The 27,137-nt window shown below is 43.7% G+C and overlaps 1 protein-coding gene across 5 annotated transcripts in view; it reads right to left on the reverse strand.

The window, feature by feature from the left end:
- The window catches only part of CAMTA1 (calmodulin binding transcription activator 1), a 955,716-nt gene extending 933,776 nt beyond the window's left edge, over nucleotides 1-21,940 (reverse strand). For all 5 annotated transcript variants that reach the window (XM_037828625.1, XM_037828627.1, XM_037828624.1 and 2 more), the window contains exon 1: nucleotides 21,811-21,940. In XM_037828625.1, coding sequence (XP_037684553.1) covers nucleotides 21,811-21,835 — 25 coding nt within the window. In that variant the 5' untranslated portion in view covers nucleotides 21,836-21,940. The remainder of the gene's footprint in view (nucleotides 1-21,810) is intronic.
- Nucleotides 21,941-27,137: the final 5,197 nt, after the last annotated feature.

A 27,137-nucleotide genomic window follows, 5' to 3' on the forward strand; every position in this document is an offset into this window, starting at 1 on the left:
TTTTGAGAAAGGAGCCATATCATTTTATTCAAAAAAATCAAGCAATAAGACAAAAGCTACTTTATACCCACTAAAAAGAACTAAAGGAGAACTATCCACTTCTCAAGGACATAAGCAGGGCAAATACTACACTTTTTAGTTAGAGCTAAAATAAATAAAAAAGCACAGTGTCCGTCAAAGGACATGCTTTGGTGATGCTTCATCAAACCAAACTGACGATATCTGAGACCGGAAAACCTTCAAGGATCCCTAAACCCCAGTAATTTTATCCTTTTTCTGAACTACAAAAAGGTTAGTGGGGAAAAAAAAAATCATGAGGTACAGTACAAAAATGTTTTGTGCTTACATATTATCTCTTTTCAAGAAGCTTAAAATGTATCATAAGTGCTACTGCAAAAACCCTCCCAGTACTCCTGTGGAATGAAGACAAAATGTAAGCTAATACTTCAGTTAAAAGGAAAACACAGGGGGGTGGCTGGCTGCCTACCACTGGGGCAGCCTGACTAAAAAGTGAAACGGTAACCTCCAAGATAATTGGGGCACAACCCATTTTAGGCTCTCAAATTGAGTTCAACACCAAGAATTGAATTAAAAAGCAAATAAGCAGCTTGATTAGAACAACAAATCAGCTGAAGTTCTAAGAAGCTTATAAAGGAACTAATACTTATATTATATCAAGTTTGATTTATGACCTGAGAAATCACATTAATTGATTTACTATTACCAGAGATCCAAGTAAAGCGTATTTAAAATGATTTTAGAATGAAAAAAAATCTATTTCTTCTAGTTATGAATCACATTATCCTTAGAATTTTCATAAATTTAATTTGACTAGAAAGTTAGTATGCTCAACATTCTTAAAATAATCAAAGAACACTTATCAAACATCCACATTTGTACAGATTCCAGTGGAACACATCCTGGAAAAAAATGATATATAACCTGAAGCAACACTGTTGTTGCAGTACTTCTTGTTGCAAGTATTAACGACAACAATCTTTTTAAGTCCTTGGAAACAGAGTATTGTAAAATGTCAATGAAATCAACACATCTAATTAGGCATTCTGCTTGACACTACATCTGTATGAAAGCACTTTCATATATAAGATCTTACTTTAACCCTGACAGGCCGCAAGGCAGCTACTCCACCTATTCTAGAAAAGCACAGATGAGGGCAATTGCCGAGGGCCAGAGGGGAGGGACGGGCAGAGCCGGGACCAGAACCCAGGCTTCCACAGAAACACATGCTCTCCCCTGACAGAGCATAGTGCATCTCCCAAAGAAACACTGCACAAGTGTGGGCAGAGACGCTAGAACAGATGCAGACACTGAAGAATGCCAAAGAAGAGCCGATATTCCAAGGAGCCAGGGAGATGCCTCCTAAAGACAAGGAGAGCAGTCAAGCAGAATGCCACCAGAGACACCCAGATGTCGGTCTTGTCCGCAGTTTCCCAGGCTCCTCAAACATTTCCAGTCCATGAACCACAGGCCACCCATCACCATCACTACTTGCTACTGCCCAGAAAACAAAAACAAAAACCTCATCGACGCTAAAGCAGAGAATGACACTGATTCTCCTAACAGAGCATGAGGTGTTCACCAAGAAAATGGCAGTCATGCTGCCCTGAATGGAACTCTGCTATATGGGACCTCACTTCATTCAAACATAGCCAGAAACTAGGAAGTCAGCGAAAACAGACTCTAGAGGCCAAAACAGATTTTCACAAAGTCAACGCACAAACACTCACGTGCTTTGCTGCAGGAACAGCCTCTCTAACCCTTATGCCTCGCTTGATTACTAGTAAACTACTCACAGTTCTAATAAGCTTAATTATCAAATTGCCAACCCCAGAGATTAGAAGCAACAAAACAGAAAGGAAAAGAAGACAGAAGTGACAAGGAACAGCAGGGACAAGTTTTTTTAAAACAATAAAACTTGGACAAAGAGACTTGAAAGGTGCAGCAGTTGGGGATCATTTATCATAAAAGTACAATACTCTACTCAAAAGGCCCTAAAAATGTCACAGTATTAAATAAAGCCCTGTTCATAACTTATGTACAATACAACGAACCCAAGTAAACTAGGAAAATGTAAGTTACATTCCATGTGTTCTACCTTAAAATAAGGGAAAAAGTAATGAGGTTAATTTAAACTTTTTTTTTGAATATCACTTTACCTTCTACAAAATACTTTTTCCCTCATTCTGCAACAAAATCCTAAGGCAAGCAGGGCAGATGCCTCCACTGGCCAGGCGCTGGGCTAGGAATTTACTAGTAAATAATTCTATTTAGCAAGGCAGATGGGTTTATGATGACAGTTGTAACACAGCATGAAACCTGCCCCAACAGAAGACAGTACCCGAAACGCACCTCCCCAGCCTTGTTTCGGGGAGGGGTGAAGAGAGAAGGCAGGGAAGACTTCCTGAAAAGGGTCACCAATATGACTGCACTGAAAACTTCCCCTGAACCTCTTCATCTCCAAACTTCCCTCTCTGAAACCTCCCATCCTTTCTCCTGCATCCCATTGGGCCTGTTTCTGAAGAACCACCCCAGTGCTTCCAGTGCCATCATCCCTCCTACCCCATTTCCCACTGTGGTGGGCAGACTTCAGGTGGACCCCACCACCACCACTACCCCGCCTCTTGACATTCACGCCCCGTGGGATTCCCTCCCCTTGAGCACGGGTGGACTGAGTACCTGCTTCTAACCCACAGGATACAGCAAAGGTGACGGGATGTCACCACCACAATTAGGTGACAGGAGCCCCTGACTTCCGTCTTGCTTGCAGACTCTCAGCTGCCATGGTGGAGAGGCCAACACAGACAGAAACCGAGGCGGCCTCAGGCCAACAGCCCGCAAGGAACTGCGGCCCCTGGCTCAATGGTCCACAGAGAAGTGAATCCTGTCAACAGCCACGTGAGCCTGGAAGCCGTTCCTTCCCCGGTCGAGCCTCCAGATGAGACCCTGCCCCAGCCGGCACCTGGGCCATAGCCTGAGACCCTGAGCAGCAGAGCAGCAAGGCCAGGCCTGGACCCCTGACCCACAGAGACCGGGAGATCGCAAATGGGCGCTGTCTTCAGCCTCTAAGCTTGGGTGACCTGTTATGCAGTAATAAATGACTAATACACCCACAGTCCATCAGGACCCCGTGATTTCTTAGACTTTGATCAGTCATTTCACTGTCATTTCTACCAGTACTATATTTATTATTAAAATTCTTGAACGAATTTTTTCTACCCTATCTCTACCTCATTCCCACTCTTTCTTCAACTCACCATCAAATTGACAAAATCAATACCTTTTCCTCAGTCTTCACTCTAGCCAAACCCTCCGCAGCATTACAACAGGCAACATCCTAAGGCCCTCTAAGCAGAGCTTCCCTGACTTCATCCTTCTCGTGCTGTCACCTCTCTGACCATTCTTCTCAGCCTGCCTGGGCTGCTGCCCTCTGGCCACACATTTCAGCCCTCAAGCCCCTCCTCTTCTTCCACTGCAATCTCACCCACTACTCTGACTTCTACTCTTAATTCTTTTGAATTGATCCATTCAATTCATTCATCCAACCAATAAGAACTCTTCTGGGCAGGAATGATGTAGCAATGTACAAGACAAACAAGGCCCCTGCTCTCATGGCACTTTTATCCTCATGGAGGCTGTGCTGAGTGTCTCCATGTGCCCCTCTAGACCTCCTCTCCATCCCCTCCACCCTGTCCTGTGCCCAGGAGGCTGACCTCTAGACTTATCACCAGGGCTCTCTTGCCCTCTGAAACTAAAATGGAAAAAAAAGCGGGGGGGGGGGGGGGGGGGGGGGCGGGACAGGGTGATGAGGAATAACTTCCTAATCTTTCCATCTGGCTCTAACCTCTCTCCTAAGTTCCACACTCACGCTTCCATGTCATGTTATATACGTATATTCTAAAGCTAAACCAATTATGTCTAAAACAGAACCCATATGTCTGCACCTGTCTCCCCAAAACATCTCTCCTGTATTCCCTGTCTCACCAAACTCCCAGTTGTTGAGGTTTCAAAAGCTAGGATTCACCTTCAACTTTTCTCTTCCCTCAAGTTCCACATTCAGTGAGTCATAAAACTGTGCCCCACCCCGCCCCCCACTCCCCACACACACACAAAACTCAGCCACACCAGCTCCTTTTCTCAACCCACTGCTTCGGACACCCTTGTCAAAAACTATTCTAAAAACCAACCAGTTTTTCCCACTCCAATCCTTTCTATTTCTCGCTCATTCATTCATTCAACCAACAAACATTTATTAAGCCCTTCCTGAGTACTGGGTACTCACATCTCTGAGCTCTACAGACGTATATCTGACTGCAGAAGAAAGAGAAGCAAGCAACACCCATACAAATTAAAATATGCTATGACCAAGAAAATCACAGACTGCTATTGGCACACAAAGGAAGGACATCCAACCCAATGTGGAAAGAGACAGGGTCAAGAAGGCTTCCCAGACATGTCTCACCTCAGCTGAAATCCAGAGGAGGAGTCAGCAAGGCAAAGCAGGTATGTGAGTCTGCGGGGTGTATGTGCTAGAGGAAGCCACAGGCTCTAAGTCAAAGACACAGCATGCACAAGGCCTCATATCAAGCAGAGTGTGGTGCCGTGGTCAGAATCCAGAAGAACTTACCCTGACTGCAGAGCGGGGATGAAGCTGGAGAGGTGAGCAGGTGGCCTTTATTAGCACCTAAAGGAGAATCGACTCCATCCAATCAATTAACTCCTCTGCTGAAAAGTCAAAGAGCCTCTCCCAGAGCAGAGAATAAAACCCAGACTCCTCCATCTGACTTCCAAAACCTCCGCTATCCCTACCCACTTTTCCTGGCTTGTCTAACCTCAAGCACTTGGAATTCCAGTCACCCTTAAACTCCCCTGGCTCCAACCACCACATCTGCCTGTCAACATTTCCTAACCAAATTGTCTCTCCTCCAGGAAGCCTTCCCAGTCCTTCCCAGTGCCTCATCATGGCACTGATAACAATCCCTGTCTGCTACCCACAGACTTGAGGCTCTGGAGTTCCATACACAGTGTTCCAAGCATTAACTGAACTGAATCTTCATTTCAAAGAACAGGAAAAAATGTCCAGAAAAATATGCAATATACCAGTACTGCATTTCTGTGGCCAAACATGGAAGGTCACAAAGAAATAAATATTTTTTACTTACATGAAGACAACCAACAACCTCAATTTGTTTGTTTTCCTATTAGCATCTCTAAATAAAAAAGGCTACATCCTGCCTCATGAGATTAAAAAATAGCAAGTAAATAAACTCAGAGGGGTCAAGGTCCCTGCTCAGAGTCACCAGGTCCCCAAGGGGCAGAATAAAGACCTGAACTAAGTTTTCAGATGCTCCCCCAAAAGTTACAAACAGCCAGAATTATAACCAGGGTGCCCCCACAGCTCACCCGATTACCCAGAAGTTACTTCCAATTAACTCCATTTCCCTTCAGTGCTCACTCAGCTCAAGGCCTCCCCAACCCCTCAGATTAGCCAAATCCCTTTCCGATCCATTACCCTTGTCTCCACAGCATTGCAGCCCGGGTGTCACGTTTCATGACAACTTGATTAATGTTGTCTCCCCAGTTAGCTCCACGAGGACAGGAACTGTCTGTCCTTCCCTGTGCCTGGCACACACAGGCACTATAATATTATCTGTTGAATAATGAATTGACTCAAGAGTGCAACAATAGCTGATGTTCCCCTGGCCCCCACAGGACAGGTACCTAGAGTACCTTCTGATGCCTCCAGTAATAATTATTATTATTATTACTATTTTAGTCATTATTATATAAGTATTAAAGTGAAATTTTATGGCAACATATAATATTTCAATATTCATTCATCCATACATGACATCTATGTTAATTCTCTATTAACCAGAATATGTATTAACCAGAATGCCACATTTTTTTCTAAACATGCAAGGCCAACAGCAAATTTTCAGATCAAAAGAACACACACTACAAGAACCCAACCTACAATCTACATGGAATGGCTATATACTCTCTGAACCTGAAAAGCCCAATTTCAGCCCAGCAGTGAATTACTGTGTTTTGCCAAGACAGACTAGTGTACTAATAAAATAAAACGGTATGTTACTGAAATAAAATGCTTGGATTTAGCAAATATCAGATCCGTAAAAAGGATTTAAGACCCCCAAGTGGATGCACAAGTTCACCACAATCCCTATCAAAATCCCAGCAGCCCTTTTCTGCAGAAATTGACAAGCTGATCCTAATATTCACAGAGAAATGCATGGAACCCAGAACAGTCAAAACAACCCTGAAACAGAAGAACAAGGTTGGAGGACTCACACTTCCCCAATTTCAGAACTTAGTATAAAGCTACAGTAATCAAGACCGGATGGCACTAGCCTCAGGACAGACACACAGATCAATGAACTAGAACAGAGTCCAAAAATAACCTTCACAGTCCGAGTCAATTGAACTTCAACAAAGTGCCAAGATAATTCAACAAAGACTGTCTTTTCAACAAATGGCACTCAGACAACTAGATCTCACATGCAAAAGAATGAAGTTGGACCCCCTACCTCACACCATATACAAAAATTAACTGAAAATGAATCAGAGGCCTAAATGTAAAAGCTAAAACTATAAAATTCTTAGAGGAAAACGTAGGCATAAGTCTTTGTAACCTTGGATTAGGCAACAGTTTCTTAGATATGACTCCAAAAGTTTAAGTAACAAAAGAAAAAAAAAACATAAACTGGACTTCAAAGGACAAAATCAAGAAAGTGAAAACAATCCAAAGAATAGGAGAAAATATTTGAAAACCATATATCTAACGACGGACTAGTGTCCAGAATATATAAAGAACTCTTACAACCCAACAATAAAAACATAAATACCGCAATTTAAACATGGGCAAAGGATTTGAATAGAAACATTTCTCCATAGAACAAATTCAAACGGCAAAAAAGCATATGAAAAGATGCTCAGCATCATTATTCATTAAGGAAATGCAAATCAAAACCACAATGAGATTCCACTTCACACCCACTAGAATGGCTATAATCCAAAAGATGGCTAATAACAAATGTCGACACGGATAGGGAGAAATTGGAATTTTCATATACTGCTTGTGGAAATGGTGTAGCCATTTTGGAAAACAGTAGGGCAGCTCCTCATAAAATTAAAAATCAAGTTACCACATAACCAGCAACTGCTCTTAAGTATATACCCAAACTGAAAACGTATGTCCAAACAAAAACCCGTAAAGGAGTTTCACGACAACATTCTTCATAATAGCCAAAAACTGGAAACAACCCAAATGTCCATCAGCTGATGAATAGATAAACAAAATGTGGTATATCCATATGATAAGAGTATTATTCAACCACAAAAAGTAATGATGTTCCTACTGTCAACCATGGAGTATAGTTAATATAATAACTATATTCCCTATTATAAACATGAACACAGTTTTCCCATTGGTGCCTCTGGTACCACACTAATGCAAAGTGTTAATAACAGGGAAAACTGCGTGGTTTGCAGAGGGGGGTATATCGGAACTCTGTACTTTCTGCAGGATTTTTCTGTACCCCTACAATTGCTCTAATAAATTTAAGTAATTAAAAAAAAAAAAAACAGGACAGATACATGCTACAACATGGATGAACCTTGACAATCTCATGCTAAGGGAACACAAAAGGTCACATATAGTATGAAATGTCCCAAACAAGCAAATCCATAGAGACAGAAAGGAGATTAGTGGTCCCCAGGGGTGGGGGGAGATGGGAATGGGGAGTGACTGCTGATTTGTATGGGTTTCTTTTGGGGAAGATGACAACGTTCTTAAAATTAGATAGTGCTGAGAGTTGTGCAACTGTGTAAATATACTAAAAACCACTGAACTGTATATTTTAAAAGGGTGAATTTATGGTACGAAAATTATATCTCGATAAAGCTATTATAAAAAAGTAATCAAATCTCTTTAACTACTAAAAACTACTACTCTGATGATTATGTTTTCTTTAAAATATCATACACTTTCCTCCCTTGTTAAGCAAAACATACTAAGTACCACTTTTCGGAATATACTCAAGGTCATCACTTTGAAACCACAATTACTCAACGGCATGCTGGCCACTAGCCCTTTACATATACCTCCAAACTACTGCTCTCTCTCAGTTCTTCCACCTGCCTTCTCTAATTCTGTTTCCTCCTTCCACTGCCAGAAATCAAGAAAAACAAGAGATTAGAGGCAGGAAAGACATATGAAGAAAAACCAAACAAATGTGCAGGCAAGTGGCAGCGAACCCTTACAGAGGCACGGGGCAGGAGCTCTCCCCTCCGTACCCACTCTAAAGGCAATGCCTCCCTTTCTTACTAGCGATGCACGTCTCCTGCCTTGCAAGTTTAGCAATCCATGATAAAGGGAAAAGAGGGGAAGCACACCCAAATACCCGACCTGTGGAAATCCTCAGATGACAATGACAGACCCCAAACTGCCCAATTCTGAGAGCCACCCCAGGGCAAGGGACTCCACAGACGACCCTACTCCAGAGGACCCAGCTTCACCCTGGTTGGAAGGACAAGCCTTGGCCTCGTGATTACACTCACTGCTGACTTGCCTCACACCCTGGCTGTATGGGCTAACTCACGGAGAGCATTTGCCTCCATCTGAAGCTACAGTGCAAGTTTCTCTGCAAAAAGTTTAGTTACTGCAGCAACTGGACATAAGAAACCCATTCCTGAAGTCAATGTTCGCTGGGTACTGATAAGTGAGAGGCACCAGGACACACGCACGCACGCGCACACACACACATACACCCACACACACCCTTCTCGCGCAATCTACTCTCACCCTAGGCTGCCTGAAGTGATCCACAAGCCACTGGGTCCTGGCCCCCCTCCCTCAGGGGTGACTTGACTGGAGCAACCACCCAGCGTAGGAAACAAAGCAACGGGCTGAGGGGTCTGTATGAGTCTCATCTTGAGCATTTTAAACAGGAGACAAGAAAGCAGAGCCAGGTGATGGCGAGCACTGGAACTGGAGTCAGGACACGCAGGGCCATGACTGAGCCATGGCAGGTCAGGACTAACACAAAAACTATGGTGGAGCATGGAAGCTTCATGCAAGCGGAGAAAGCCGGCCGCAAGGTGCGAGACAGGAGACTGGAACATGCAGAAGAGCAGAGCCGGGAGCCGCGTCCCCAAGGGGGCCCAGTTCAGCGAAGGGGTCTCCACGGGGAAGGTTAGTCCAGACTCTCCAGGTCCCATTCCCAGACCATCCAAGGGCACCTCAGTTTCTGTCCTGAGATCACTTGTTATTCTTATACTAAAACCTCCTTCACTTGACCTAATGGGAGTGGTTCATGTACTTGCAATCAAAACTGCTCTAACCCAGGGCCTACTGACCCTCCCTGACATGAGCCCCAAGCAGCTCCTACTTCCCAGTGTCCACTAAGAAGCTCAGACATTTCTGAATGTGTTGCCAATCCTCTTTCCATAAATACTGCAAATCTAAAAACTCACCTAAATACTGCTTTCTGTATAAATGGACCTCAAAGCCTGATTACCATCATTTATTTTTAAAAGCACTCTGAAAATCATGAGTGTTTTCATTTCTATTAAACAACTGGTGCCTGTCTGTGCTATTACATCAAATGACCAGGGCAAGGAATCTCACTGGAGAGGGTGCTGAGGGACAACAGTGACAAGGCAGCAAAGAGCATCCGCAAGCACCTGGAGCCACACCAGAGTAGCTAAATTCATCCTCAGTTCCCCCAGACGTGGCCACAGAGGCTGGAGAGGCTAAAAATACTGGGAGAGAACAGATAAAAGCTGTCAAGGGTGTTCAGGCCAGTTAGCAAGGTCACCCTGATCCCCATATTTTCATCAGAAGACATTCATACAAACAGCAATGAGTGTATTTAGAATAGTTGGATTTAGTTTAGAAGGACGGATACTTCTCTCCTCCCAGAATGCCTGGAATAAACCTCGGAGCCTTGAATTTGGTTAAGTCATCTACGATCAATTTCTGGAGGACCCCTCAGAAGAAAGACAAGTACTTCAAAACTATGGAGTACCCACTCACCACCTTTCTACTTGTTACAGCTTCCTTTTTAGCACAACAGCCTCTATCAATAAAAACAAATGAAGACGACACCTCCATCAGAAGCTCTGTCAAAGCAAATGATGATTCAGCCAGCACTTTTCACGATGGCAGAGATGGAAAATATAAAGCAGAAACTGTTTTATCTCGAAACTTTAACTTGCCCTCAGTATCTTTAAACAAGGAAGAAACTTTGTAAAATTAATTATATTTGAGGCGTCCCCAAGCACTGGGCCAACCGTCGCCCAAGGGGTTTGTCCGTGTGAAGATCCCACATGATCTATTATAGTGGACCCACAAAAACTCCCCAAGCCACATGAGTTTCTTAAAAGGAAGAGTCTTATTTACTGGCAATCAATACATTTTAATAAGTCATATTAATCAACTCCAGAAATTACAACTGAATGAATATACTACCTTGAATATAAAAAAGTCTGAGGTTCGCAGATACTTTTTTCATCTGTAATCATATATCACTTACATCTGTTTTTCTAAATCTATGAACCCTCATTTGTATCTGAATAAAGTCCTTAAAGTAGTCACAGGGAGTAACTAAGCAGACTGAATATTTTCGGGCTGTGCATCATCCTTAACAATTTTTTAAACAACTTTAACAATTTTTTACATTTTTTAAAGCACGTACTCACAATGTATCCAATAGACAGACCTAAAAAAGTAAGCCCTCTCCGTATCCCAGGAAGGTGCACAGGGTGCCTGCCTCGGTGACTGCAGTTCAAACACCTCCTACACAGCTGAGTCAACATAGCGATTCATGACCTGGAGCAAGCACCTCAAAATGAAAAGACAGTTACACAGAAGAGCAACATACTAGCAAACCCAGTCAGAAAGCAAAATTCCTTACAGCCAACTCCATTTTCTTATAGTCATGAAAATCAGAATGGGAAGGAAGTTTAGAGGTCACCACAAGGACAACCCTTTAGCCAACACAGGAATCCCCCCAAAATTATTACCAACTGCCTCAGTGTACACTGAAAGCTGCGGTCGGAGAAAAGCAAGATGAGAAGAACTTGTGCCACAAGAGTGATGGACACCAGCTGGGGTGCAGTGAGGGAGCAGGCTGGGAGGCTGGGTGGGCGGGCCGTCTAGCAGGGGGCCCCCGGTCCAGTGCACCACTGCTCCTGGCGACTGAAGTAAAACAGCACTCACTGGGAACCCAAGTGGGCTCATTAGAAAAGACATCGAAGAAGCGGGTGCCTTCGTGGGCAGAGGACTCACCAGTCACTGCTCCGTGCAGGGTGAGACAAAAATGATCTTCACTCTACCGGCAGTCTTTCAAACATTTTGAAATCTGTTATCAAAGCCGGCAGCTTTTCATAAATCCTACAGTGGCACAGGTTTGGGAAATAAGGGAGGTTTTACAGAGACCTTCTTATCATTAAATATTCCTTTCTTCAGATATTATTTACAAATGGACTCCTTCTTAGAAATCAAATTTAAATACTTTGAAAATTAGTTCTTAGGGTAATAATAAATGTCATTAAGTCATCTGCAAATGCTTATCCACAATCTACTTGCTTTTATTTTTTTCTTAGTGCACCTACTTAAAGGTGAATGCTAATTAACAGACCACTCACCTATGTTACCCATCAGACAACTCGGTTCAGCACAAAGAAACACAAAGCTCTAGTTACATTTATGGGTGGGAAGAGACAGCGTCTTTGAGTTGTCATGATTTTTTAGAAGTTATTTCAGAAGTAAGATTGGGTATCAATCAAAATGGCTGCAGTTCGAATCATTTACTCCAACCATGAATCGTAACTGAGCTAACACAATGATTCCCACATATGACACATTTTATTTCTCATGCTTCTCAGCAATTAAAAATCTAGAAAGTCAAAAAATCCCCAAGAAAGCAGAGAAAATGCACTTTTTAAGAGCTCATCATTCATCAACTAGGAGGCTCAAAAGATGCCACACGGCAAAGGCTCAGTCTCAAACTTGCCCCTGCAGAGGAAAACCCCAAATAAGATTTCTTCAAGAACTGCTCACAAGCAGTACTAACTTACAAGCAGTGACATCCATGGAGGAGAAACTGGGGTCACAGCTACAAGCATGTACCAAATGAAACCTAACTCCAACACAGGGGATCTGATGCTAGTTCCCTAATAATAACAGTAACATTGTATTAAAAATAAAATTATCATAATAAAGTTATTTAAAATATATCAAGATCAACAGAATGCTCAAAAGAAAATATCCAAATCTTTCAAATATGAGAACATAATTGAATCTCAAGGCCCAACCACTCTAAAATAAAGTAGAATCCTCCAAAGTCAAATTATAAAAGAAATGTTACTTTCTGACAAAGGAGCTACGGCATAGCACTCAACCACATGCAAGAACAAAAATTTAGTGTCAATATGTTCACAACACAGCTCAATCCACAAAATCATGAGATAATTAAACTGACTGTTTTAGATTTCAATCTGTTTGGCCAGAAACCTTATCCAAAACTACACTGATGCAAATCAGGAGCAACCATGGCTATATCTACATAACAACCCTATATCTTATCTTTTGTTTTACCTTTTATCGTTGATTTATGGGCTGGCTGATGTTAAACTGATTTGTGCCTGTGCCAGAAGGCTGCTCAGGAATGTGAAACAAGACAAGGGATTCAGAAGAATCAAATTCATGAATGAAAATGCTGATGTCATCGTTCAGCTCCCAGTAGAGCTGAGAGTAGTATGTGAAGAAGCTGGGTATCTTTGGGGATGTTACATCACAAAGTCATTTAGTACAGGAGGTAAAAGGAAAAGCCCTGGCTCAGAAAGAGGAAAGAGGGGTTGGGGGAGGGGGGTTAACACAGCGAAAAGCTGTATTAACAACCTTCTCCCTAGACCAAAAATGAAAAACACCACTGTGTATATATGCCACAAACAAGCATAACGTCTAAACCACGGAAGTGCTTCAAACTAATGTTAGAGATAATGTTTTTTAAAGATATGGTTAGTCATGTCTCCAAATAAACAGAACACTATCCCCAATCCCAACCTTAAATCTTTTTCCCACCACATAGCATATCATTCAAAAATGAGAGCTACATTAGTTGGAAGAGCTTTATTTCTCCAATAAAAACTACCTGGCATTGCTACAGCATGCCTAACTCTGAGCAATTCTGGATGTAACAGTGAAGGACTCCAACCAGAGGTAAGCTACTGGAATTTTTATGTGAGGGGAAAAAAACCCCTTTATCTAATGATATAATATAAACTAATAAAAAAAGAGATTATAAAAATTTGATTTACCCAGGACTATTAAAAGCAGCTAGTGGTGTAGATTTTTCATCTCTTGGCAGAACTGAAAATACAACTAATAAAACAAACTTCTGTACAGTTTAGACATAATTCATTAAATTTCCTTTTCTTCTAGACACTTATGTAACCAATTCCTAGATTCCTGATGTTTCCCAGGAAATTTAAGATTATTACATTATTAAAAAACTAACAGTGACCCTCAGATCCTAGGAACATCTCCAAAGCACAAAACTACAAGGGCATTCTCTCTTCTTTACCATTCACATGGCTTAAAGCAGCCATTTACCCAAAATGGATTTTTAAAAAATTTAAGCAATAAACAATTTTGCCAATAAACATTTTAAAAAGAAATCTTATTAAGTTAAAATGCAAACATGCCAGTTTTATCCGTAAATCTAAAATGTTAAAAAGAAATCATCTCACATTTCCACCACAAATATCTTTGATAGAACATCACTACCCCCTTGTGGATTCGCAATAAAAAATCCTTATCTGCAATCTTCACTTTTTAAATGTTTAATTCTGCTGAACTTTCATTAAAGTTCACATTTCCTTCACTAAGAAGGGCTGTTTTCACTACAATTACACCTAAAAGTGAGAAAAAACACTTAACATTTTAAAATAACCAATCCCATCACCTTCCTTATCTTCTAAACATCCCCACTGGGGGAGCATTCTTTATATATTACGCATATTTATCAATTTAAAATGGTAAACACACCAACATTCCATTTTTTCTTAGAATATCTGAATTTACACTTCCAATCATTTTGGGATTATTTTTAATGACACATGGATACTTTTTTCAGGATAGCATCTTTTTTCTTTCTATTTGATAAATTCACAAAGTATCCATTTCTTTTTACTACTCTCAAATGATTTGATATTCAAGTGCCCCAGAAAACCAACAGGGCACATACCCCCTCAAAAATGACTTTTCAGAAAAAAATTAAAAACTAAATTCTTAAAAGATTAAATTAATTCCTAATTGCATTAACATACCTTCAGAAATGTCGCCTGGCAATCTAAATCAACCCTGATGGGGGAAAAAAGATAATACAGCTTACTGTCAAACTGCAAAGAAAGGCTTTCTTTTTTCTTTCTTTTTTTGTAACCTGTTTATATCTGTCTATCAATCTAATATAACACACAGACACATCTGTGAGAAAATATGCACTGTGAAAAAGATCAAGTAAACTTAAATACCTGCTTTATCACTTGTTATAGAAGCTAAATTCAGTTGAAAATATAAATCATTCCTTCATAACTTGTATGGTGCAATTACTAGGTTTTAGCTCCCCATTCTATCACCGATGTTGAACACAAAAGTAGGGACAAAGTAATTTACTACCATTACAAGACAAATGCTTTATTCGCTCCAATGACTAGATGGGAGCAAAGGAAGAAAAACAATCCATTTTGCAAGAGTTTTTAAGTGACTAAATATATAATCTTACTTTGAGGTAACTGATAAGGATAAATGGAATATACATTGCATAATCTGTTGAATGAATAAATGAATGAATGCTCTGTGTCCCAAAAGGCTTTTCCCATGTCATCTCCATTGACACGTTACGTCCAAGTAGTACCAAAAATACCAATTATGCACCATGTCGAAAGCCAATGACTGAACCACAGGACAGGAGCCATCAGAGCCGGCCATAATGACGTTTTGCTTTTTCGGAATGCAGTTGTTATGGGTGGTGGTGCTGCTGTTGGACTTCTTTTGGAGGGAAGGGAGGGGTGAAGTGTTTTAGATGACTTTGGGAAATAAATAGATTAGTGGTGAAAGTATCACTATTTAATTAGCATTTAAACATTAACTCTTAACTATGAATGCATTCAGACATATTAAGAACTCAGTTCCAAATGCTTCTTGCAAGGCATGTCACTACAAAACTACACCACAGAGAGCAGAGTTTCCAACACAGCTCCAACCAGCAAATCTCCCTCTCAGCAACCCTCTGCTAACAGTCCAGGAAGCGTAAGAAACTTGAAAGGCCTGGTGAAATATGACAAAAAAGATGTGGACGCACTTTCCCAAATGAACAAGGACTTGAGTATGGAAAACAAGAAACTATATCAAGGATGATCAAAACATTGGGGTGAATGTGGAAGAACATTAAAAAACATCTTTGGTCCTTCCATCTTATGTCAATCAGTACAAAGTAAATGAACAATCCTCCAAAAAAAGAAAGGGTAACGATATAGCTGACACGGCCTCTCTTTGCAGTGGGGTACATCACATAATTTTTAGTCCAGGGTAATGAACTAAAAGAAGTGCTCAGGAAGCACTAACAATCTTTATACAAGGAGCCCCATGACCTTCCACAAACCATGGTGTTCAACACAGCAAGATGCAATACAACCTTAGAAATACACAGCCAGCACACTGATGGCAAGAAACTACCCTTTACTTTGCCCCACCTTACAGAAAAATCAAGGACTACTGTCCATTGTCACTATATACAGAGAAACACTTTTCTTAGGAATACCTGACCAATGCCACATGACAGAAGTCTACACCTATATATTCACAAGCCCCTCCTTCAAATGACAGAATGTAACATCTTAACCCGAGGACTGATGAAAATTACCTACTTTTCCCTTACAACACAGGGGGCACAATGTAAGAGGATCCGATATTGTCTGACCAACTTACTTATATCCTGAACCTGTTTGGTGTTTTTAAAAAAGGAAAAGACATGCAGATAGATAGACAGATAGGTAACGCACTATAATATGGAAAACAGAGGGAACGGTGTGCCCTCTTACTCAGGTCATATGGACAAAGAAGCAGAGCAAGAACACTTCTTGTTCTCACACTTGAACACAGCAAAGACTAAAGATAGTACTACAACAGGGAAAGTAACAAGAAGACCCCACACTTTCTTGTGAAGACCTCCAAACGAAGTCATTTACTCATTGACTGCACCCAGAGAAATTTACCATTATCAAGCCAAAGAGAAGGAAGGAAGCTGACTGAACAGCAGTAAAAACAAATTTCCAAAATTCCAACCGGGAAGCCCCAGATTCCAGAAGAACCCAGTGATAACATGTGCAACCCAGGACGACATCTAGTCATAAATACTACCATGGCCTCTTGCCTTGGGTTTAAGTCCCATTCCATCGTACCCATCCTTAGGAAAACAAGGAGCAGAAACAGAGCCTCGTTGCCACAGGACACAAGGCATGGCGGACACCCTTTCTACTGAAAGAGAAAGCTATGAACACAACAGATCCACAAGTACTTTTTTATAACAACAATGACAAGGGCAATAAAAGACTTTTTATGTGGAAAGGGGCAAAAAATAAAGGAAAAGCTAAAGAAAAGAAAGAGGTAGGATTTAAGTCATCTAGAACATCAAATCTAAAACGGGGCATGGTAAACAATTCTAGAAGGTACAGGACATTTTGAAGAATGATCTAAATAATGACAATACAAAAGAAACACCTATCATCACATCGTACACACCCGGTCACCACACAAAAACATCTAGTCACATAGTCATATGAACAAAAAGCACTGACACCAAACCACATACCAAACAACCCTGAACAAGAGTTCTTCTTGAGAGTGGAATACTAGCAGAATTGGTTTCTATATACATTGTGAAGGGGAAAAAAACTGATTTAAAAGAGGAGGCAAAGCAAAGGTATATTTCACATTAATTTTTATCATCATCATTATTTATACTTAACCTGCATCCAAAAAGAATGTCAGGCTATTAAAAAAAAAAAAAAAACAGACAAATAATGAATCACTAAAAAGAAAAAAGTATTAAAAGTCACATAATAAAGAAAAGCAGTAATAATTATACCAGAAACCTAGGCTAAGAATGGCCACAATTAGGCATTAAACTTAAATATAACACTTCCTGGCAGCAAAAAACGTAACAGCAATTCATATAGTTCTTACTATCTGATAATATGAATATACCAGTTAATCAGAAGAGAAAAAGATTCTTCTACCCCTTCCTTATATAAAGAATACATGTGATTTTATGTCCCATGCAATACCCAGTATACTGCTGATGTTCAAGTGTTAAACATACCAATCAACCATGTATCTAAATGACCCAAAATTTATGCCTAGACAATTATGAAGATGGTCAACTTGACTTTTTTACACAGAGACACACACACACACCAGTCTTTGAGAAAGCTGTTAAATGCCTCTCCCAGTCCACTCCCTACCACCCCTGCTACTGCAGGGAGGAGTGGAGGTAGCTCAACAGCATCTTTTTGCAAGATTACAATCCAAAAACTAAAATTTAATTTAGAAAATAATTCCTTATGACATGGAAAAAAAAAAACAAAAGCAAGATACAAGGAAATGTCATTCATACCAAAAGACCCAACTTGGTCTCAAGCTAAGTCACACAATCCACAGATCTTCCCACATAATAGAAGCGCAAATGTCTCCTGAATGCTTTCAGTGATGGGGAGATGGATGTAAAACAACTTATCCCCAAAAAGGCAAATTCAAAGAGCCCACAAAGGAGGCAATGGGCACAACTTTATGAAGGGACAGGAAGTGAACAAGAGAACCACCGTCTACTGCTTTTTCCACAAGGAAGTCAGAAAGCAGGACAAGTGCTCACAGAGAGGATGCCCCCAAACTTTAGGAAATGGGAAACAAAGAATGGCCCAAAGTAATGAAGGATGGAGGAAAAATGTTATGCTGCAAGATGGGATACATCGAAATCAGCCAGAAAGAATGGTAACCCCACCAGGACCCTAGCATAAACAGGGAACAAAAATAATGCTCCCCTCTAAAGAAGAGGGGAGCACCTAAAACCTCCAGGGCCTAAAAACTAAGGAAATGGGAAAACATGGATAAGAAGGATGCATAAATATGTCTCAAAATACAAGTAAGAACCACCCTACTCTTTTGAAATGAAAAAACCTGACCCAATTCGACCTTGAGTAAAGGTTGCTGTGCATACATCAAAATTTTGAAGCCACTCAACAATGAAATGGAGAAATCCAACATTTCCCAGAAGGAGATAAGTAAGGCCCTCAAGAAGATAAGGGGAGAGATTTCCCATGGGTCATTCAACCTGTCAAACATCTAGGGGGAAGGGTGGAGGGATGGCCTAGTGGAAAACCAAACAAAAAAAATGTGCAAAAGAAAGTGGTCACGAACCCGGCTGGCTAGACTTACTGCAGGAGAACTCCTTACATTGGAGGAAGAGGCAAAAGCTGATTTCCAGTAACTGATGGAGATGGATGGCACAGAAAGGATGACCAGGTCAAATGCCGATAAAAAGGTTTAACTTTGGACATCAACCTCAAGTGTGCTCCTCTTACTAACCTCTTTTGATCTCCTCCTACAGCCCAAGTGACACTGAGCATCCTGCTGGCCAGGGAAAACTCCCAACGGTAGTCAGTGGTCGGAGAAGGGCATGGAAGGACCCAGCACTGGAGATGACAAGACTGTGCTGGGTATACTCCAGCACACACAGCAGATATTCAACTCTCCATCTCTCCAAAGGTCATTAATACTACACCCTAACAATTCATAATTCCATCAAGCATAAACAACAGACAAACTTAAAAGAAAGAAACAAACAAAAAAATGGACAAGGTCAAAAGCTCTACTTTCTGGCTATGGGTTTTAGGCCCACTGGATGTCAGTATGAACTGAATGGCAAAATCCAGAACTCAGCCTAATGCTGACCCTCCAGATAACCATATCTCTTGACTCACTAAATCGAAGCGGAGGCAGTCTCCTTGCTGGAAGAGGGCTTGAAGGTCCAAACGCTCAGAGCTCGACAGAGCTTGTCAGGAAGGATGAGGCTCCCAACTATGCCTGTGGAAAAGTAAGACTTTGCCACTAAGTGACAGCAGGTAGCAACCATTCCAAGGTGTGGGAGTGAAGGAAGCCAAGGAGACCAGGGGAGGTAAGGCCCCCGACTAGAACAGACAGGGCCCAAGAGCCAAGGGGAAGCAGCGAAGCACACAATGATGATACTCACAAAAAAGACTTCAAGGATAAATACCTCCCACCCTCTCAAGAAGTGACAAGGGCCTTTCCAAAGATACTTTTGCCCATGATCAGAACCTCTGTCAATTACTGAAACGGCCAAAATATAACTGGGACATATTTATGGCCACTCATTCCTGGTCTTCTCAACTTTCTCATACTGCTTGCCCAAAATACATACACTATCTTTCCTCTACAGTACAGCAAAGTAATCAAAATTAAGAACTTTTCACCTACGCAAAACCACCCTTAAATTCAGAACGCCTAAGTCTGGAAAGATATTGGCAAGCACCCTACACAATACACTCGGGGACTTGGTGGATGTTCAGGTGCCATTCTGCTTTTTCAATACAGTGTAAATGACAAACGAAGAGTGGTCAGAACTGGCCATTTATCAATGATTCTTCAGATTCGTCTAAGCCTGCAGTTACCTACACCAGTGATATACCACTATCTAGATTCCTACACATACACCCAAAATACACTTCCTGTACATATGTCATAGATGTGACTTCATCTGTCAATAGATATGTACATGGGGGTATGTGAAAATGAACACATTACATCATGATCTCTTTTTCATCAATAGAGAACCAAAACAGATTGCAAAAAACAGAAAGCATTCAAATTTCCCCTCCACCTGAAAGCTACAAGAGCCAAAGAAAACTTTGGATCCCACAAGAGACATCACCAAGGCCAAAAGTAGGTTCTCATTCAACAAGGGGCACGCAAGTAACCCCCTCTCAAATGGGACATCAGAGACATGGGTGCCTACACTGCCTTTTCCGGATGGAAAAGCATGTGGTTTCTTCTTACCCAGCCAACATGAAGACAGTTTAGGAAAATTAGAAGAAGTCAAGGTAACAGGGTTCACTAAACATGGCTGACTGGAAAACAGAAGCCTTAAGAAGAAAATGAGTTCTCTTGAAAAAAAAGAAATGGGAAGTTTATTTCCAGTGAAGGCTGAAAGGTCTTGATGTTCAAAGTGGGGTTGTTATTGCACAGAAGTCAAAAATCAGAACACGGAAAAACAAGGACACAGGAGCCTTTTCCCAGTGGGGTACAGTGTCAACTGGTGAATGCTGCCTCCACGTCAGATACGGGAGTAATTATGGAAGGGAAAAGACACCCTTTTCTCCCTCAGACATACGAGTAATTATCGTGGCCCCTTTTTACTCAGGTACTAGGCACGACGTAAGCCCTGTCCTACATCTTACTGGGGCACCCACCCCTCATCCAGAGAAGGGACTCGGAGGAGAATGAACACAGTAGGGCAGATGGACACGTGGAGAAGGGAGCGCTGCGATGTCCAGTTTTTTCCTTAGGAAGAAAAGGGCAACGCAAAGGGTATTCAGGAAATGAGCTCACCCTAGCCCAGGAAAGTGAGCGGAGAGTGGACGTCAAATCTGGGAGAAGTGAGTGGTTTCCTATTTCGGAAGGATTTGAGGGCTGCCCGGGCCCCCAGCAGCCGCTGGGTAAGGAAAGAAGAACATGGGTGGCCCGAGTCCCCGTGTCCCGGCAGAAAGGGTCAACAGATAGTGTGCAGAGGCCCCACGAGATCCCCCAGGGGACGAGAGGGTGAGACGGACCCTTTTGCCAAGGAAGGATCAGGGTCACAGAAGGTAGAGGGCAAGGGAGGATGGCCAGCCGCCCTGGCCAGCGCGGCAAGACCCCACCCTCTCGGCCGGAAGGGGTGCAAGGGCAAGGGTGGCCAGGGCGAGCGGGCCAGGGGCGGGCAGGCTGCGCAGGCCCCCTCCCCGGCGAGGGAAGGGGGAGGGGTCGCACGAGGCCCGGCTGCCCGGGGACGCTCAGCAGGACGGGGTCCCCCTTGCGGGGAGAAGCGCGGGGAGCCCCGTCCGCTCCAGGAGGCGCCCACCGGGCTGACGGGTGATGCTGGAGCGAGTCTGTCCGGCCCTGCCCGCCGGAGATCCAAGGGACCGGCAAGCGCTGAGCGCGGGCCGCGGCCGCCCGACGGGCACCGGCCCGGAGCGGCGGGGCGCGGCGCCCGCGGGGGCCTGAGGCGGCTAAACTTTCCGCCCCGCGGCCCCCACCCGGGACGGCGCCGGGGGAAGGCGGCGGCCCGGGCGGCAGGCGGGCTCGGGAGCGGCAGGGATGCCCGGTCCGGGTGGGGGAGGCGCCGGCCCTCGCGGCTCCTCCTCCTCGCTGGGCCCGGCCCCCGCCCCGCCGAGCCCCCCGCCCCCCTCCGTCCCCAGCCCGCCCCCGGGTGGTGGTGTGGGGCGCCGCTCGCCGCCGGCCCCGCGAGTCACGGCGGGACGCGGCCGCGCTCCGCCCCCCCCCGGCCCGCCGGCCCCCTCCCCGACCCGGGGCGCCCGCCCGCCCGCCGCGCCCCCGCGCTCCCGCCCGGCGCCGCCGATGCCTGGGATGTCCGGCGGGGCCAGGTCCCGCCGCCCTCCGCACCGCCCCCCGGCTCCTCGCGCGCCGGCTCTTACCTTCCGGCTTGTTTTCGGCAGCCATTTCCCCTCCGCGCGCCACATCCTCCTCCTCCTCGCGACCGGGACCCCGAGCGCGCGCCTCGTACCGTCGCCGCCGCCAGCCCAGCCACCCCGCCGCCGCCGCGCACCCGCCCTGGCCCCGCCCCGCGGCCCACGCACAGCGCCCGTTGGGCCGCGCGGCTGCCACTCAGCCCTCCCGCCGCCAATCGCCCCGCACCAGGGGCCTCACTACTCTCCGGGAGGAGCGTCCTATCCTTCTGGCCCATTGGCTGGTCACCACCCGACGGGCTGAAACGATTGGGTGAGAATCAACGCCCCCTCCCCACCCACTCCCAGGAAAGCCCTCCTTCCAGACCTAAACAAAGCTTCCCAGTGGCCAGCGTCCGAAAGAACTGTCCAATCGGCAGGGGACCAACACGGAATATTTCCTCGAGGCCGAGATGAGGCCTTTTGATTGGGCGTCTCTACAGTGTTTCCCAGGCCGCGCCGGCCAATCAAAGGGGGTTCCCGGAACTCGGGAGCGGCGAGGGGAAGCCCCGCCCCTTAGCGTGACCGTCAGGAGGAAGGCATCCGTTCATTGGCGCGCCGGGGCTTTTCCCGCGTGCTCCCGGGGCCGAAGGACGTTCCCGGGGAAGCCGCTGTCTGCGCGTGGGGTCCCAGTGGCGGTGGAGGACGCGGCGGGATCTCCGGGATCCCGCGGCGTGCTGCTGCCGCGGTGGGCGGGGGGCGGCGGGGCCTCGGGGCTGGGCTCTGCGCGGCGCCGCGCTCCTGAGCCGGGGACCGGGGAGTCTGGTGATAGCTGCCGACCCGGCGGGGGAGGGGCGCGCGCCTCCCGCCAGGCCCCGCCCCTTCCCCTCCCCCGTCACCCTTGACCTCCCCCTCCCCCTCCCCGGTCACCCGCGACCCCCGCCCGCCCCGGACACCCGCGCCGCCGCTGCCCTCCCGGCCAGGCCCGCCCTCTGCTCCCCGCCCGGCTGTGCCCCGCTGTCCCCTTTAATAGCGACTCAAAAGCCTGAAACTATTTTGGTCACGTTTCCCATGTGACCCGCACGGCGGATGACTCACCAGTGCCCGTCCCAGGACGAAGCCGCTGAACGAAATCTCAGACACGGTCACCCTCCGCGCACCTATCGGGAGCACGGGGCGAGCCGAGTTTCTTGCTTGCTTTGAAGCTCGGGCTTTCCCGGATAGAGGTGCCCGCGTCTCGCGCCCTCACGATCTGTGCAGCAGCGCTTCCCCGTGGAATGGGGGGACGAGCTAGGTTCGTCGGGGGAAGAATCCTAGAAGTAGAAGTTAGGGGCCATCGTGGGGGGGGGGGGACAAAGGAAAACAGGTGCGGCTTTTCTGGGAAATCGTCCGCATGCAGTGAACTGGCACAGACAAGCCGGCGAGAACCAGGAGAGATGGCAGTGTGCAACGCCGGAGAGGAAAGCGTCCACTCCCGAGGAGCGGAGAAATTCTGCACGTGGGCAGGTAATCTTGGAAACCGGAGAATACTGAAAACCACAGTTACAGAAAGAAGTTGAGTGGAAAGCAGAGCTCCAACCCCGCTATGTGTGTTTGCAGTGAGAACATTTTATTTTTCCCTTGGCTGCTGTGGATGACAACTAGCAGAATCAGTGAAAAGTTCTCATTCACGTATTTTGTCATTAAGGTTGCATGTGGAAGTGTGTTCTCTTTCTAGTCTTCACAAGTGAAACTTTCTTAAGTTTCCCAGAAATAAAGATTTCCCAAAAGAATGTTTTGTATTGTATGTTCATTCTTCAAGAAACTTTAATTTTACGAGCCTCAAAAAATGCAAAATTTTGACAACTAGGGTACAATATTTTATCTATTAGCGTTCTTAATAGCACCTGTGTTGACGATTCTGTGCTGAACATATTCTTAAATGTGCTGGTGGCATTGTAAGTTAGTATAACCCCTTTGAAAAGCAATTTTACAGTATGTATTTAAAGCCATAAAAAAATGTCTACATCTTTTGACCCAGGAATCTTACTTCTGGGAATCTATTCTAAGGAAGTAACACTAAATGCCAAAAAAGCTATATGTTTGAAAGTATTCTTTACAGGATTACTGTATCACACCAAAAAACTGGAAGCATCCTAAATGTGCTGGTGTTGCATGTTTACTAAGTAAATTGTGTTATATTCTCACAATGGAACAAATGCTAGTTACAAACAACAGAAATGAGGGATATAGGGGGCACATGGTACCCATTGCTAAGTGGGAAAAAGAAAGTATTCAAAATTATGACATTCTTTTATTACATACAATGTGATTATGGGTGTGAAAATACATTTTTTAAGAAACACTAAAGTACACCCAAAAAACGACTTTGGTGATAATGATTTTTCTTATTGTTTCTATTTTCTATAATATAGTCATAATATAGCTATATTGCTTTTGTAATTAAAACATGTATTTAAATTTTAAAATGATTTTTATCCAGCACTTACTATGAGCCAGACACTGGGTTAGATCCTGAGGTTACAAAGATAAATGAAGTTTAGTCTCTCCCTCAAGGGGCACACAGTCTAGCAGGGCTGACAAGCATATAAACAACAGCAGGTCAAGGTGCAGTAAGAATGCAAGAGAAGGTGATAAAATATCACCTGAGACTCACTGTCACCGTTGAAATCACCTATGAGAAGGACCTCTCACTCAGGAGTTTTCCAGAGGCTCCAAGATATGTGATATCAAAACAGACTGAACGCAGATAGGAGTATTCAGGTATCTTCTATTCAACCAGATATTAGAGAGATTTTCAAAAATGTAAAACAATGCTACTCATCGCTAATATTTTTTATTTTGGAAAATTTGTGTATTTCTCATAAAAATATATGATTATGCTAACATGTAAAGGAATGTTATTTTTAAATGAATTAAGTATTTTCAAAATTTCTCAATTTTAATTTCTAATACAGTTTATAACTGTAGATATAACCCTCACAAACTAAAGTCCTGTGGGGCCCTCAGTCATTTTTAAGAGTATAAGAGGTCCCAAGACCAAAGAGTTTGAGAACTGCTGGGCTAGAGAAGGAGATGTTTTGGAGGTTTGGCTGTGTGGAGTTGGCTGCGGGGGTAACCAAGAGATGGACACTAATTAAGGTAAAGGAAGCAGCCTGAGTTGCTAAATGAGCCCTCTGAATCCTTCCCCATTTTGGCCCTAATGTTCTCCAAGGAAAGAATGCTTCCGTCCAGAAACTGATGTATATAGGCAGGTAAATTCTTACCTTTTTACCTTAAAAATATTTGTAAAGGAGCATTTTTTCCTAGTCATCTTTCTGAAGTAAAGCTGCTAACCTTGATTATGACTAGTGATGGTGATAACTAAAGTGCTTGGACTTGGTACTTTAAATTAGAAGTTACTTAAGCTTCCATAGGACTGGATGGGGAGAGGAAAGTATGTACTGAACCCATTTCAAAGCCTTAAAGATTCCGAAAAGGGTAACTCATAATCCCATGCTCACTCTCACCCAGAACGCTCAGGACAAGAAAGAAAGAAATTGTTCTGTCTTTGCCTTCTTTAGCCTTAAAAGCAATGATAAACAAAAATTCTGCTTCCTAAAAGTTTCTCCCCTTGCCTTTTCTATAATTAATTTTTTTTTATTTTTAGATAATTGTATAGATTCACATGATGTGGTTCTAAGAGGTAATACAGCGAGATCCTGGGTCCTTGCCTTTTCAAGGTAAACACGATGAAACTTGGGAGCTTCGTTAGAAGGAAACTTTCACACAAATCCATGTTTCCCCTACTGGTTTCCTGCAAACCCTTGTCAGCTGATAGCTTGCTAAAATCTTTCCTCCTCTCTGCATCCCACCCTCCTCCATTCAACAATTATGTCAGACGTTATAATCTGGGGATGTCTACTCTTAGTATGCAAAAGTAAACACTTGTCAGAACACCCCAAAAATAATGAGATAGTTAGGACTAGTAGGCTCAAATTTTAGCTCATTTGAAATAAAATTTGAACATAAAAGGCCTAGTTTGTGGTCCAGGAATCTGTTGAAACTTTGAAACAAATATGTCGTTTCACTTCTTCAATACTTATTTAACTGAAGTGTAATTTGGGTCAGAATGGACAATAGACCCAAAGACCAGCTACACTGCTTCTTCCAGGCCTATTTTCCTTTTAGTCATTAAAAGCTGGAATCAAGCATTATCTTTTGTGATTGGGTTTCAAGAGATGTTGAACAATTTTAACCATAAAACCTTTCCACATCGCCCCGCCATTGCATAAAACACGCCCAAGTGCACTTGCTTTCCTGGGATCTTCCTGGGAATTATCTAAATGCCTTTGATGGAATGTATCTCAACCTTCATACTGGTATTTATCTCACCTTCATAATCTTGTTTTGAAAGTCAATCCATTTTTTTGTGTGTGTGACTTTCCCTTTAAAACTGGCATCTTTCCACTCCCTCTTGAGCCCTCTGGTATTATAGCCTGACAGTTTTTATTGAATTTGGACTCAGGACCAAAGAAATGTCTTCTTTATGAAAGGGGGAAAGGTTAAAGCAGTTGGCTATGCTAGTTCGGATAGGCATGTTAACTTGGGAAATTAACAGATTTAGGGGACCGGGATGCCATCTGGCTTGCTGAGAACCAGAGGATGTCATCAAGAGCCCAAAATCTCTATATAGAAAGGGCTTGGGGACAGCAATCTGATTGAAGGGAGGGGCTTGGGGGACTTGTGCGTTGGCACAGCAAGCCCCTGCTTGCACCTCAACTGTCTGTTTATTTGAGGTGGTTCAGGGAGGCCGTGGGAGACACTGAGGTTGCTCAACTCTCCTCCAGGCCACCGCTGATGGCTGGTGAGATAATTTGGAGGATACATAAGTTTTGTTTTGTTTTTAACTTACTTGCTCAACACTTTCAAATGATTTCTATTTTGACTCTCAGCCTTCCAAGGAAAATTATTTTAGTTGTAGAAAACAAAATGCTTGTCTAAATTCCGGAAGGAAAATGTTGCACGTGTAGTTGTACAATTGTCTTTGGCTGTCACCAAGGATCATTAGAGAAAAATCAGATTGTTACCGTATGCCAGAGGAAAATAAAAAGGGTATAGGCTCAAAGGCATTTTATTCTCATTAGTCTTTCCATTTTTCAAATGAGAGGAGCAATTTATTTTTCTTTAAGTATTAAGCTGTGGAATATTATGCAGCCATTAGAAAGATGGGGCTACCCCTGAAGAGCTGAGAGAGGATGCAGAAGTGTTGGACTTCCTCACCTGGATTGTTGCTAATGTTCTCACAAATATTGGGGACTGACAGCTTGATGTACTGAGCCCTCTGTCTTGGGGCTTGCCCCTGTGAAGCTTGTTGC

This window comes from Choloepus didactylus, chromosome 2 (assembly GCF_015220235.1).
Source record: "Choloepus didactylus isolate mChoDid1 chromosome 2, mChoDid1.pri, whole genome shotgun sequence".
NCBI lineage: Eukaryota > Metazoa > Chordata > Mammalia > Pilosa > Megalonychidae > Choloepus > Choloepus didactylus.